Below are 15,604 nucleotides of genomic sequence, written 5' to 3' on the forward strand. Positions count from 1 at the left end.
TTAGGCACATGTTCTCAGGACCTCTTGAGACTGTACCCCAGGCCACTGGTCACTCACACTTGGCTCAGAATAAATTTCTTCAAATATTCTACAGTTTGACTCTTTTTGTCAACAGGCAGATCATCTCAAATACTTTTACCTTGAATCACAAAAGTGAGACAAAAGATGGAAGGAAATGGTCCCATGAAAATCTATCACTTCCACAGGAAAAACATCTCCAAGAATATGGCTTCTGGCTTATCATTCTAACTGGGAATCAAACGAAAAAGAATATTAAGTGATCGGCTAGAAGCCAGTCCTAGATGAGATAGGGTGGAGGAAAGTGGGGAAATCAATATTTGGGTGAGGGCCTAATTCTCTGAAATGTAATATCCTGCTATAAGAGATTTGAAAATCATATAAAAAGGAAGTTAAAAACAAAAATACAGGTGGCCCACCTGGGAGCGTGATAAAGTTGGATAGGTATTGATCTTACTGCATGACATTCTATCAGTGATTCTCAGGTAGTATGACAGATATATTTAAATCCACTTAAGGTCCAATGTTCAAAGTACATTTATTTTAATTACATTAAATCACTTTTCCTACTGCTAGATTGTTCCAGGATATACAGCTGGGCCTCATAAAAGTATCTTTCTAGGAAGTACAGCACCTTAATTTATCCTTAGTTATATTTGGTACTTTCAAGCAACACTCTGAGCACTATTAGCTCCCTGTATATTAATACGCAGAGAAACATCAGGGTTGATATAACTGCTCAGCTGTTCATAGGTATGCTTATCAAAACAGCATATCTTTTTCTTTTGCTGAGAAAGATTACAAAATAATCTCTCTAGGAAACTGGCTTTGTTTTCTTCTACTTAAAGAGAGAGAGAAAATGAGGGAAAGGGAAGGAAGGTGGAGGGGAGGATTGTGAGGGTTATAAGGGTTGTAATAATTGCTAATTCACAATTCAAACCATTCAGAACTCCTTTACAAAAAACTAATACAAAAAGAATAATTGTGCCAGACGGGATTAAACAGGAAGACAGATAACATAAATGAAAGAAATCCTCATACAATTACAGATAATTGGAGGCCACTTATGTATTTTTCTGTCATCACTGACACAAAAAGATAAGATTTTCATTTCCGCATAATGAGCCCACTAATAGTTTTATTGTAATATTAGAAACATCTTGTTTCTGAGTATATCTCAAAGGACTATTTTTTTTAAAGATCAAACAACAAATAGAACGAAATTTTAGCAGAAGAGGGTACACACTGATTACTTCTGACTCAGAATAGTTTATTTCAGAAAGGTGATCAAATTACTGAATCTGATAAACTTACCAAGATAAAATCCTAATATTAAATTTACAATACAGCCAGTTGTTCGAGCTAACACTAGCAAGCAGAAAACTCAAATGCTGACTGAAGAACGTGCAGATAAAGAAGCATGCATTCAATTTATAAAAAGTGAACACACCCTAGGGAAGTAAAGCATACCAGATGGTTATTAAAAGGAGAATGTTTTCATACGATAATAGGTCTGTTCTCCCCTTGAAGTATATACAATCCCCATTAATGTCAATTAGCATTACATACCTAAATCCAGGGAAGCATAACTCCAATGTTGTAATAACACTTTGCACTTACATATCTGTTCTGAAACTGATTCAGTCGCACACAGCCCCGTAACTTACACCATTGTCGTTACAGTCTACCTGACAATTGCTGCCGGGCAACCAACCCCACCCCAGTTTTGAGGCTGGCACTGGATGATCCCTAAGGCCCCACTGATTTCTGACATTCTGAACTGATGAAAATTTAAGATTCCAAGTCCCTTTTCATAACCATTATGCAGGTACAATGAGCATTTATTGAGAATTTTACTGGAAGATAAGCACCATGCAAGATGTTACTCAGACAGGTTCCATCCACAGGGTCCACAAATTAAAGCGAAGAAGGTGAAGCTCAGAGAGATGAAGTGATATGCCCAAAGTCAAAGCACCAGACAGAACTGGGACTAGGACTCAAGTCTGTTGACATAAAATTTGATGACATTGTTTTAAACAATATGTGAATGTATAGTTTCTGGTGATTCTCTAACCACCTAAGCGTGTTTCACAACTGCCTGCTATTCACATCCAGTGAGTGAAAATCATTGGTTCAGTGATAGTCTATGCAGGAATAAGAATTTAAAAGGACTAAAGGAAAGAAAAAAAAACTCAAGAAAAAAGACATCACAAGAAACAACATAAAATGAAGAGCTGACAATGCTCTATGCCTGGCATGGCACTGTCTGATAGCCACATATAGCTAATTCACACTTGAAATGTGCTACACATATAAAACAAACCAGATTTTTGAAGACCTACTATGAAATATAAAATATCTCATTAATAATTCTAATTTTACTACATGTTGAAATGATATATTGAACATATAGAGTTAAATAAAATACATTGTTGGGCTGAGCATGGTAGCTCACACCTGTAAACCCAGCACTTTGGGAGGCCAAGGTGGGGAGGTCACTTGAGTTTGTGACCTGCCTGGCCAACATGGGGAAAGCCTGTCTCTACTAAAAATACAAAAATTAGCCAGGTTTGGTGGCATGTGCCTGTAGTCCCAGCAGTGAGCCAAGATAATACCACTGTATGCTAGCCTGGGTGATGGGGCGAGACTCTGTCTCAAAAAATAAATTAATTAATTAAATAAAATACATGTTAAAATTATTTTAACTTGTTTCACTTTACTCTTTTAACCTTCTAGGAAATTAAAAATCATATATGTGGTTCACATTTGTGACTTGAACAAATTTCTGTCAGACAGTGTATAGACTCTACACCCACACAGATGCTGAATACATCAGGGACATACTTATAACAAACACTCTTTGGAAATTACTCTGACCCGGATGAAGAAAAATTTACAAAATTTTGAAAGAGCTTTGTATATTGCTCTTGTTTGGCTGAGAAACTAGCAAAGGTCAGACAGAGCAAGAGAACATCCACCTTTACACTCACTCAAGCATACCATTCAGTTATCTAACTGCTCTCTTTTGAGTGAACAGGAATAAACTAACTCATATATGGAATAATTCAAAACTCTAAACATTCTCAGACCAGAGAAACAAGTTCATAGGGTATAGACAGGAAAGAGAAAATAGCTCCCTCAGAAATACCAATGAAGAACAGGAGTTCCATTACTACAACCCAGTTTTCAAAAAGTTGTTATCTGTGGTATTATATCTGGTAAAACACACATAACATAAAATGTACCATCTTAACTATTTTCAAGTGTATGATTCAGTAAATTAATGCATTCACATTGTTGTAAAAAAGCTATTTGTATGCTCATCAATTTTTTAAAATTTTTATTTATTTTTCCTTCAACTATTATTTTAAGTTCAAGAGTACACATGCAGGATGTGCAGGCTTATTACACAGATAAACAGGTGGCACAGTGGTTTGTTGCACAGATCAATCCATCACCTAGATATTAATCCCAGCACCCATTAGCTATTCCTCCTGATGCTCTCCCTTCCCTGACCCCACTCCCACAGGCCCCAGTGTGTATAGTTTCCCCTCACAATGTGTCCATGTGTTCTCATCATTCAGCTCCCACTTATAAGTGAGAACATTCAGTGTTTGGTTTTCTGTTCCTGCATTAGTTTGCTGAGGATAATGGCTTCTAGCTCCACCCATGATCCTGCAAAGAACATGATCTCGTTCCTTTTGACAGCTGCATAGTATTCCATGGTGCGTATGTACCACATTTTCTTTATCTAATCTATCACTGATGAGCATTCAGTTGATTCCATGTTTTTGTTATTGTGAATAGTGCTGCGATGAACATATGCATACATGCATTTGTATAATTGAAAATTTATATTCTTTTAGGTATATACCCAGTAATGGGATTGCTCAGTCAAATGGTATTTCTGCCTCTAGGTCTTTGAGAAATCACCACACTGTCTTCCACAAGGTTGAACTAAATTACACTCCCACCAACAGTATAAACATGTTTCTTTTTCTCTTCAACCTCACCAGTATCTGTTGTTTTTTCAGGTTTTAATTACACCCATTCTGACTGGTGTGTGAGATGGTATCTCATTATAGTTTTGATTTGCATTTCTCTAATGATCAGTGATGCTGAGCTTTTTTTTCAGATGCTTTTTGGCTACAGGTATGTCTTCTTTTGAGAAGTTTCTGTTCATGTCCTTTGCCCACATTTTAATGGGTTTGTTTTTTTCTTGTAAATGTGTTTAAGTTCCTTGTAGACTCTAGCTATTAGACCTTTGTCAGATGCAGAGACTGCAAATATTTTTTCCGTTCCGTAGGTTGTCTGTTCACTCTGATGATAGTCTTGATCAATCTTGAGTTAGCATTGGTATTTGGTGTAAGGAAGAGGTCCAGTTTCAGTTTTTGCATATGGCTAGCTAGCTCTCTCAGCATCATTTATTAAATAAGGAATTCTTTCCCCACTGATTATTTTTGTCAGGTTTGTCAAAGATCACATGGTTGTAGTTGTGCAGTCTTATTTCTGAGTTCTCTATTCTGTTACATTGGTCTGTGTGTGTGTTCTTGTGCCAGTACCATGCTGTTTTGGTTACTGTAGCCTTGCAGGATAGTTTGAAGTCAGGTGGAGTGATGCCTCCAGCTTTGCTCTTTTTGCTTAGGATTGTCTTGGCTATTCATGCTCTTTCTTTGGTTCCATATAAATTTTAAAATAGTTTTTCTAATTCTGTGAAGAATTTCAATGGTAGTTTAATGGGACTACCATTAATCTATAAATTACCTTAGGCAATATGGCCATTTGCACAATATTAACTCTTGCTATCCATACACTCATCAAATTATAACATTTTTTAAAATTGTGTAAAAATGTAAAGTCATCTAAAACGGACACACCATTTTCAATTTTTTGCACATTTATCTATTATAGACACATCTATTTCATTATTTGTAACTTACTATATACTATTCCATAATCTGTTTTTTTCAGTTACATAAAATGTTTTTGATATATCATTCCAGTTTTGAAAATAATGAAACACAATAATGATATGCAATTATATCATATCAAATAGTAGTACTATGATAAACCTAATCACTTTCCAACTAGAAAGCTGGCTACAATTCCCTGCAAAGATAATTAATAATATAAATGAACATCTTGATGGATGAATTTTTTTCTTTGTGAACTATTTCCTTGCCTAAATATTCAAGAGTAAAATTATAGGGTAAAAACATACTCATTCCATTATTTTATTGACATCTCAGTTTTTTTGTTTTGTTTTTACTCACCACCCCTGTTCATCCGCAAACATACGATTGCAAATTTCTGTGTCCTCCTCCATTCTCACCTATTTACTCTATCACCTTCTGAGAAAGAATCTCCTTTTAGCTCTTAAGTGGTTATATGAAAAACAAACCCAGATGTCTAAAACACCAAAAGCAATGGCAACAAAAGCCAAAATTGACAAATGGGATCTCATTAAACTAAAGAGCTTCTGCACAGCAAAAGAAACTACCATCAGAGTGAACAGGCAACCTACAGAATAGGAGAAAATTTTTGCAATCTACTCATCTGACAAAGGGTTAATATCCAGAACCTACAAAGAACTCAAACAAATTTACAAGAAAGAAACAAACAACCCTATCAAAAAGTGGGCAAAGGATATAAACAGACACTTCTCAAAAGAAGACATTCATACAGCCAACAGACACATGAAAAAATGCTCATCATACTGGCCATCAGAGAAATGCAAATCAAAACCACAATGAGATACCATCTCACACCAGTTAGAATGGCGATCATTAAAAAGTCAGGAAACAACAGGTGCTGGAGAGGATGTGGAGAAATACGAACACTTTTACACTGTTGGTGGGACTGTAAACTAGTTCAACCATTGTGGAAGACAGTGTGGTGATTCCTCAAGGATCTAGAACTAGAAATACCATTTGACCCAGTCATCCCGTTACTGGGGATATACCCAAAGGATTACAAATCATGCTGCTATAAAGACACATGCACACGTATGTTTATTGCAACACTATTCACAATAGCAAAGACTTGGAATCAACCCAAATGTCCATCAGTGACAGACTGGATTAAGAAAATGTGGCACATACACCATGGAATACTATGCAGCCATAAGAAAGGATGAGTTTGTGTCCTTTGTAGGGACATGGATGCAGCTGGAAACCATCATTCTCAGCAAACTATTGCAAGAACAGAAAACCAAACACCGCATGTTCTCACTCATAGGTGGGAATTGAACAATGAGATCACTTGGACACAGGAAGGGGAATATCACACACCGGGGCCTACAGTGGGGAAGGGGGAGGGGGAAGAGATAGCATTAGGAGATATACCTAATGGAAATGACAAGTTAATGGGTGCAGCACACCAACACGGCACATGTATACATATGTAACAAACCTGCATGTTGTGCACGTGTACCCTAGAACTTAAAGTATAATAAAAAAAAAAAAAAGAAGAAGAAGAAGAAACAAACATTCTTAAGGAAAAGCAAAAAAAAAGAAAAACAAGCCCAGCAACATCACCACATCCATGAAAACTCCTTCTCAGTCTCTCAGCATATTATTTTTACTTGTCCATGACAATGAGGAAAGTGGGCCTCTGAATGGTTTCATTATATATTCCTCTGTATTATCGCCAAAATCACGCTCATTAAAAAACCCATGGACCAAAAAGCTCTTAGGCTTCTGCGTGACTTAAAATGATTTTTATATATCAACACTATACAAATAAACAGAGTGGAAGGAAGTTTTAAGTACAGAAAAAGTAACACAGAGCAAACTCCAAACCACAGGATCTCTATTTAAAATTATGCCTAATACAGCCTCTGTTTTGTAGAAGAGAAAAATCAGCCAACTGCTTCTCTAGAACATTAATGACTATCAGTCATTACATCACACATATGTCATCTGACACCGACTTTTAGATCAGTAAACATTTTCCCTCTGCTACAACAGAGAGTTAGTGTTGAAGTGAGGAGAAAAACCCCAGTACATATAATAGCATCAAAACATAAGCCAAGTCATAGGGTAAGTCTAATTTCTCCCATTTCAATTTACTCAACCAGTCTTGCTTTGACTAACAAATTTATGTGAAAATTTTATAATGAAATAGAGAATTTATTTTGCAAAACTTTTCTGCCAATAAGCATCAGCATTTGAAGGCAAAGAAGCTAAACTTCGGTATAAGCGAAATCAACAAAGTCACAAAAAAAAAAAAGTCCTCTGTATACTTAAGTTTCAGATATAATTTCAGATTTGAGGGAACTCTCCAAAAGATTTTGTTACCTTTCTAATAGGTGCGTATACAATGACTATTAGATGATCATGAATATACATATACATAGCATGAACATGTACAGTTTGCACACATCTCCTTTTTCTTTACCCTGACCATAATTTTGCTAAAGAAAATCCAGGCTGTCTATGTCCCACCTGGCAATGATTAAAGTAAAATTGCCACATGATATTCTAAAGCCTGGACTTTGGAATACAATGTTTAGTATCTATGTAACACTGAGCAAGTTTCTTAACTCTACTCAGAGTCTCAGGTTCTTCCTCTATAAACAATAATGCCACCCTCACATGATGATTCTAAGTATTAAATGAAGTAATAAATAAAATTTACTTCAAACTCAGCAGACACCCAATAAATCAGAATTTCCTTTCTTTTCTCCTACTTTATTTCTTAGGTCCTTCAAAAATACATTCAATTGATTGAGAAAGCAGTATTCCAATTTTACGAATGAGGAAATTTAGGTTTCTAACTACTGAAAAGAAGACATTCTCAACACGGTTACATTCTTTCAACATTATACCTCCAAAGCTAAAAGTAAAGATGAAAATTCTTTCAAAAAGCATATTTGTCCCAAAATTTTATTAGTTTTAACTTGTATTTTAAGTTCAGGGGTACATGTGCAGGTTTGTTACATAGGTAAACTTGTGTCATGGGGGTTTGTTGTACAGATTATTTCACCACTCACATACTGGGCCTAGTACCCATTAATTACTTTTCCTGATCCTCTCCCTCCTCCTACCCCCTACCCTCCAATAGGCCCCAGTGTGTGTTGTTCCTCTCTATGTAGCTCCCACTTATAAGTGAGAATATGTAGTATTTAGTTTTCTGTTCCTGTGTTAGTTTGCTAAGGATAATGGCCTCCAGCTCCATCTATGTCCCTGGAAAGGACATAATCTTGTTCTTTTTTATGGCTGCATAATACAACATAATTACTGAAACTGTGGTGGGCAACTGAAAAATATTTATTCACTGGAGGCCAAATCTTTCCCTTGTAAGAATCATGCTATGCTTTTTCCAGATTGATAATCCCAGGTCCCCTCTCCTTGCTTCAACCTTAGGTTGGCCTCAGTAAGGGTGCTTGTTGTATGCTCCCACTGGAGTATGATGCAGTAGTAGACACTATGTAGGCAAGGCATGTTAGCAAAAATAAGATGGGAATGTGGCTTTGAGGGTTTCTGTACAGGATACAGGAAATAACCTGCATTTGAAAATAGGGAGGGAAGTGGTTGGCTTTTGCATCAAAACTCAAAACTATTAATGATGCATCTTGAAGCCAGTGACCCACCTGTTGGAAATATAAGAGGCTGCCACCCACAATAGGCCAAGAGAGGGCTGATTACAGGATGATTGTCCTAAACGAGATAACCCTTCATGGATGGTTGCTTCATTTCTAGTTAACCAATATGTTTGTCCCAAAAAGAAGCACTTGAGCTATCCAAAAGAGCTACCACTGATGTCCATTGCATCTCCTTTTCTTCATCTCTGGAGAGGCCTACATGTGATTTGGGGTAGAGGTAACAAGGCTGTTCTCTATTTGAACTTTGCTCTGTATTTGAACTCCCAGGTCTCTTGTTCTACTTATCAGAAAGTTGTTACTATCCTAACAGGGCCAGGACCAGCTACATTATTTGAGGTGCCCAGAGCAAAATAAAAATACAGGGTCCCTTGTTCTAAAAGTATTAAGAAATTCAATATGGCTACTACAGAGCATTAAACCAAAAACAGGGCTCTGTGTGACTGTGCAGGTGACATGCCTATGAAGCCAGTCCTGGACAAAGCTAAGGTGAAGACCGATAAAAAAAAATGGATAATAGATTCCATCCTTCAAAGAACTGACCATAACTAAGCACATGGGCAAATGTTCAGACAGTTTTACTCGCCTAAAAACAACACTGATGCTCTGTTTGCATTATTTTTTATTTCTTTCTTTATTTTTTATTTGTTTGTTTGTTTTGAGACAGGGTCTCACACTGTCGCCCAGGGTAGACTACAAATGCACAATCATGGCTCATTGCAGCCTCAACCTCCTGGGCTAAAGCAATCCTCCCACCTCAGCCTCCTGAGTAGCTGAGACCACAGGTGAGTGCCACCACTATCAGCTAATTTTCAAATTTTATGTAGAGACAGGCTCTCTTTATGTTCTTCATAGGGATCTCGAACTCCTGGGCTCAAGGGATCTTTCTGCCTCAGCCTCCCAAAGTCCCCAGATTACAGGCATGAGTCACCATACCCAGCCTGCTCTGTTTGCTTTAAACGACTCTTGAAAAATCTAATTAATTTTCAGATAAATTATCTTCAGAGTCCATAGACCAAAACTGCTTATGAGTGAATAAGATTTTAATGACAACAAAAATTTAAATTTCAATGTCAAAAGTATAGAAGAAAAGACATCTTTAAGTATAGAAAACCTAAATTCAAGGGTTACAAAAGTTCCAAAAAGAAATGTTCATTTAAAATAGTTTGCTAATTTAATATATGTTGAAAGAAGGAGGAAAGATTATTTAAAAAGTACACAATTCTCCACTCCTTCAACAAAGAGGCAAAGTCTATATCCCCACCTCGTTAATCTGAATTGACCAAAGCCAATGGAACACTAGAAACATGACACAAACAGAGGCTTGAAAAGTGCTTGTGCATTGGGACATATAGTCACCATGTGAACAAGCCCAGTCTAGCCTGCTGGACCATGAGAGACATGTGGCCAAATTATTTCAGCTAACTGCAAGCCATCTGCCAAATACATGAGTAAATACGTCCTAGCTATCCAGTCCCGAGCTGAGCCACCAGCTGACCAGAGATACATGAGTGAGCCTAGTCAGTCAAGCATGACCCAGATCAACAGAACTACCAAGCTAATCCAGAGACTCATGAACAATAATGAATTACTGTTGTTTTAAGCCACTAAGGTTTGGGATGGTTTGCTATACAGTAAAACTGTTAAATGATACAGGTAGTATTTTAGCTCAGTAGAAGAATGGAATACACGATAAGCAGGGGCTGAGACAACAAGCTCACCATTTTTGGCAGGGAGATTAGATTCTCACCAAATTGCATAATAAATTCCAGATGGAGTAAAAAAAAGTATATTTAAAGAATCATAGCACAGAAATGTTAGAATAATTTATAAATTGATATTCATATAGTCTTGGCATACATAGGGAAGGATTTCCTAGGCAGAGAAACCTAAAGGAAAAAAATGGATAGATTTAACTATGCAAATGTTTTTTAAACCTCATGTGTCAAAAATACATTACAAATAAAAAATAGCAGGCAAATGACAAATTGGTAAAACTTTTTTATGTCAGAGATTACATACGTAAATAGGTACCAAGTAGTTACATGCGTGATGAAAGTATGATCAAAGATTATCACTCTTAATATGCACAAAATGGTAAGAAAAAGATGAACATGATAGAATATTAAACAAAAGGTGTACATATGTAAATCATAAAAAAGAAATACAAACTGCCAATTAACATGTGAAAAATATGCAGCATCTCTGGTAAGCAACAAAAGGGGTAAGAAGTAAAACAACAATCAAATTACTGTTTCAGTTAAAAATTGTAAAGATGAAAATAAGTAATAATACCTAGGAAAGCAGGCATTTTCATATACTATAGGTTGAGCTACAATCTGGTACAACGTATCTGTAAGGTAATGTGTAGGTATGGGTATGCATGTGTATATGTGTGTCTCATAGAGAACACTTTGCCAAAAAATTAAAAGATCCCATCACAGGAGGAAAAAAAACCTTCCAAACAGGTAGCAGATCTAATTTTAAAGTGGTACATTAGGAAAACACTTTTAAAATCCAGTAAAGTCATGCAATGGGGTTATACCACAGGGACAGGAATGGGCTCTAGCATGGCTTGTTATTTCATGAGCTTGGCTAACCCATCATGTAAATCATGCTCCCTACGTAGGCAAAGCATAAAGATAAGAAAAACACTAAAGAGAAGGTATGTGATAATAAGGTATGTGGTATGCTTGTTTGATCCCAGGAGAGTTGTCAAAACGGGATTTTTCTCAATGTTAGACTCAGCATTAAAACTATTATTAAGATTTGTCCTTTAATAAACTGTGATTGTCCATACTACATACAGACTGTCTATATCATAAACTATTATATAACCATTACAAATAGAGAAGTACATCTATGCACTAATATGCAAAGAGTTCCAGTACATACTTTAGAAGAAAAAGAAAAAAGAGAGCTAGGTTAATACATATAGTATGATACTCTTTATGGAGTTTTTTTTAGCCTGATGAAACAATATTTCATTTCTATATGCCAAAAAAAAGGTGTGGAAAGAAACAAAAACAGTAAGAATGATTACATTTCTGAGCAGATGATAAGGAACCAAGATGGAAAATTTAGCATTATGTACAATGTTATAATTTTCTTTGGGAAATTATATCCATGTGTTAAGTAGGTCATTAAAAAATTGACTAAACGGAATTAAAATAGACTTTATTATGCTCAAGAAACTTATTGAACAATCAACACCTCACCCTAATCTATTACAAATACATATATATATATAAAAAATAAAATTGAATGGCAAGGTACATAAAAATTAAGTCAAAATCCTTATAGTACTCATATTTTTCCTTCAAATGCTTATTCATTCTTTTCGTTAATCTAAAAGGAATGGGACTTAACAATATACATTCAAGTGAAAAGCCATGGTTTTGATTGTCTTGTCTGTAATATTACAAATCATGGAAAACCTCAACCCTGAGGCTAAGCAGAAAAAATAAAAACCTCTGCACTTTAAATGTATAAAAGATGAAGTCTTACTATATAGAAAATCTGGAAAGCATTAAATCAAGCATCCTCTTCAAGTTCCTTTAAATGCCCTCCCACCATTGTGTCTACAAAAAGATACAACATCATTAAAGACAAGGTTGACAATACCTTCAGTCTCAAGTATGGCAGGCAGGTATGGCAGTAGACCTCAGAATGAGACAGAGAAGTGAACAAAGAAATGGGAGAAAGGAAAAGGAAAAGGAGGAAAGAAATAGAAAACAAACCAAAACAAAAAGAGTACTAAAGAGGAAAAGAGGTGTGGAACAGACAGGGCATTGGTGCCTACTGACTGAAGAATCATATAATTACCCCAACACACACACACAAAATTGGCAGTCTATATTTGTGGAAAAAATTTTGTAAATTCCATACATTATGGAATATAATCTTTGTAACAAAAGAGTAGTCATCCCATTTTATGGAACAAAACAGAAGTTCTGGGAGGGTAAGGGAATTGCCAGAAACCACACAGCTAATAAGCAACAACACTGCGGTGTTTGAATTCCAAGCCCAATGTTCTTTCCAATATTCCACTGCTACTATAGTCTGTCCTTTAACTTGTTGCTAATTTTCAAATAATCATGATTTTTTTTTTTTTTTTTTTTTTTAGATGGAGTCTTGCTCTGTCACCCAGGCTGAAGTGCAATGGTGCAATCTCGGCTCACTGCAACCTCCACCTCCCGGGTTCAACCAACTCCCCTGCCTCAGCCTCCCGAGTAGCCAGGATTACAGGCACCTGCCACCATGCCCAGCTAGTTTTTTGTATTTTCAGTAGGGGCGGTGTTTCACCATATTAGCCAGGATGGTCTTGATGTCCTGACCTCGTGATCCGCCCTCCTCGGCCTCCCAAAGTGCTGGGATTACAGGCGTGACCCACCACACCTGGTCTAACCAAGAAATTTTTAAGAAACAAATGTATTATGAACAAAAACATAGTAAGCTATTTTTCTGTCCCCTAGGAAAATTAATTCTGAAAACAAAAATCTGATTTGTCCTTTCAAAATCAACAGAATGGAGTGGGGCAGAGGAAAAGGGCAGAAATGTAGTGACAAAGGACCACATGAAGGAGTCTAGAATGTGATGACAGATGTTGAATCTACACGTGATAAATTGTATACAACTTAATACACACACCCACATAAGTGAGTACCTTAAGTCAGAATAAGACCTGTGGATTTTATTAATATACTGCTTATGGTATTATACCATAGTTTTGCAAAATGTTACCATTGGAAGAAAGCAGTTAAAGGAGACATGAGAGCTCTCTGCATTATTTGTTACAACTACACAGAAATATAGAATTATCTCAATTAAAAACCTCAATTCAAAAAATCAACAGAATATTCATACCAGCAACACTGACTTTGAAACAGGAGAGTAACATTGTGAAGAAATATAGGAATACACAATGTAGTCAGTCAAAGTCTTCATTATAATCATTCAAAGACATTATAGTAGAGCTGGTAGGAGCCTTCTCATTATTTTTAAAAATTATTTTCAAATTTAAAAAATAATTTTTAAGCAAGAGATGATAATTTTGAATAGTTTTTGGAGAGACAGTGCCTTAAGAGTGACAGCCAGATCACCCAGCCATGCAAATGATAAACTATGGATAGAAGGTGATCAAGAAGAAGAAAAAATATGTTTTAAACTAGAACTTTTTGAACTACGCTGCTTAAGAATTCCATCTCAAAATATCAACTGACATAATACTAGAAGTATGAGCCAGTTGCTTGGTAAGACAGTTGGAGAATTATGGTAATAATTATGGAATGCACCAAGAACTGTCTCATAATACTAATCATAACAGCTACTATTTATCAAGCACATATTACGTGCTTGGCATTGTTCTTGTTGCTTTACATAAAAGATTAAAAATCCTCACAACAACTCTGGGAGGTAATATGTGGAAACTGATGGTGCTCATGTAATTTACCCAAGGTGACACAATTAGCAGCAGAGTTTGACTCTGAACCTAGGTTTTTCTGACTCTAAAGCTTATGTTCCTTAAAGCCCTGGAAATGAGTACCTTATCTTGGATATTCTGGTACATGACTCCAGGGTGACAAAAAAATTATAGCCAGTAATAGAAAACTGTAACTGATATTATACTGACCTGCTTGTAGGTTCCATCTAACAAGGTGTCCAGGTGTTGAAGAGGGGCAGGGGTTTTATCTTTGAATCTTGCTAATAGTCGGCGTTGAATGGCCCGAAATTGTACAGCTCTCTCAGATAAGAGTTCTTCTAATTTTTCACCATTTATCCGTAACTGCAATGAATAATTTCTTAAACTGAGATTAAATGGACACAAAAAACATCTTCAAAGAAAAAATATACACAATGATAATAAAAGAGTAATGAAGAAATATAAATGTATTATAGAATTAAGGGAATTAAAACAATGTGGTATTTGGTACATGAGTCACTAATTCACAGATGATACAGTGGAACAGATCAAATGGAAACTTTGTAAAAGTTATCCAGTATCACTGGAGGAAAAACAGATCATTTAATAGGTATTTTTCAATAATTGGTCACATGGGAAAAAATAGAAAACTTTTCTCATTCTTTACAGCAAAAGCAATGCAGAGATTAAAAGTTTAGACACAATAAAAGCACTAGGAAAATCAGAATTTTTAAAATAATCTTGGTATAGGAAAGGCCTTTATTAGTGTAAGTCAAAAGCTAAAAGCCACACCCACACACAAACACACAAACACACCCCTGATAAATTACTAGCTAAAAAACAAAAACATATAATTCTACATCATTTTTAAAAATTATAAAGAAAATAAGACAAATAGCAAACTGCAAAAAGTAACAGCAATAACTACAGAGACAAAGTCATGCCCATATCTAGAAAGCATCTACAAATCAATGAGAAAAAGACCACAATCCAACAGAAATCAGTAGGAAATCAGCAACAACCCAATAGAAAAATGGCCAAAGTTTTACACGAAAGTTAATACAAATAGCTCTTAAACATATAGCATTTGACTGAACAATCCTAATTCTAGTAATGTATCCTAGAGATACGCTTGCAGACAGTAATGTATATATCAGGATATACATTACAAAATTGTTTGATCTATTGTTATCACAGTAAAACATTATTAATAATCAAAATTCCCATCAATAGGGGAACTGGTTAAAGAAGGAAGACTATTCTGCAAGACTACTAGGTGCTGATATGCAATGCTGTGCAAAGACGATAAATGAAACAAAGCAAAATGATACAAAATAGTATGTATAATGTGCTGCCATTATTTTTTATTTAAAAAAAAGAAACCTATATATTAACATAGTTGTGACTGCATAGGATATTTCTAGAAAGAGATACAAGAAACTGGACACCAAACACTGCCTCCAAAGAAAAGATTGAGTGGCTGGGGAATTAGAATCCTAAATGACTCTCTTCACTGTAACCCATCTCATTTAAATTAATATTGTTAAAATGAAAGAAAGCTA

At 35.7% G+C, this 15,604-nt stretch overlaps 1 protein-coding gene across 4 annotated transcripts in view; it reads right to left on the reverse strand.

Moving 5' to 3' along the window:
* BBS9 (Bardet-Biedl syndrome 9) overlaps positions 1 to 15,604 on the reverse strand; it is a 493,002-nt gene that overhangs the window by 199,919 nt on the left and 277,479 nt on the right. For all 4 annotated transcript variants that reach the window (XM_028845874.2, XM_077996944.1, XM_015133745.3 and 1 more), the window contains one exon: positions 14,253 to 14,405. In XM_028845874.2, the coding sequence (XP_028701707.1) occupies positions 14,253 to 14,405 (153 nt within the window). The remainder of the gene's footprint in view (positions 1 to 14,252; positions 14,406 to 15,604) is intronic.

The sequence above is a fragment of the Macaca mulatta genome, chromosome 3, assembly GCF_049350105.2.
Source record: "Macaca mulatta isolate MMU2019108-1 chromosome 3, T2T-MMU8v2.0, whole genome shotgun sequence".
Classification (NCBI taxonomy): Eukaryota; Metazoa; Chordata; class Mammalia; order Primates; family Cercopithecidae; genus Macaca; species Macaca mulatta.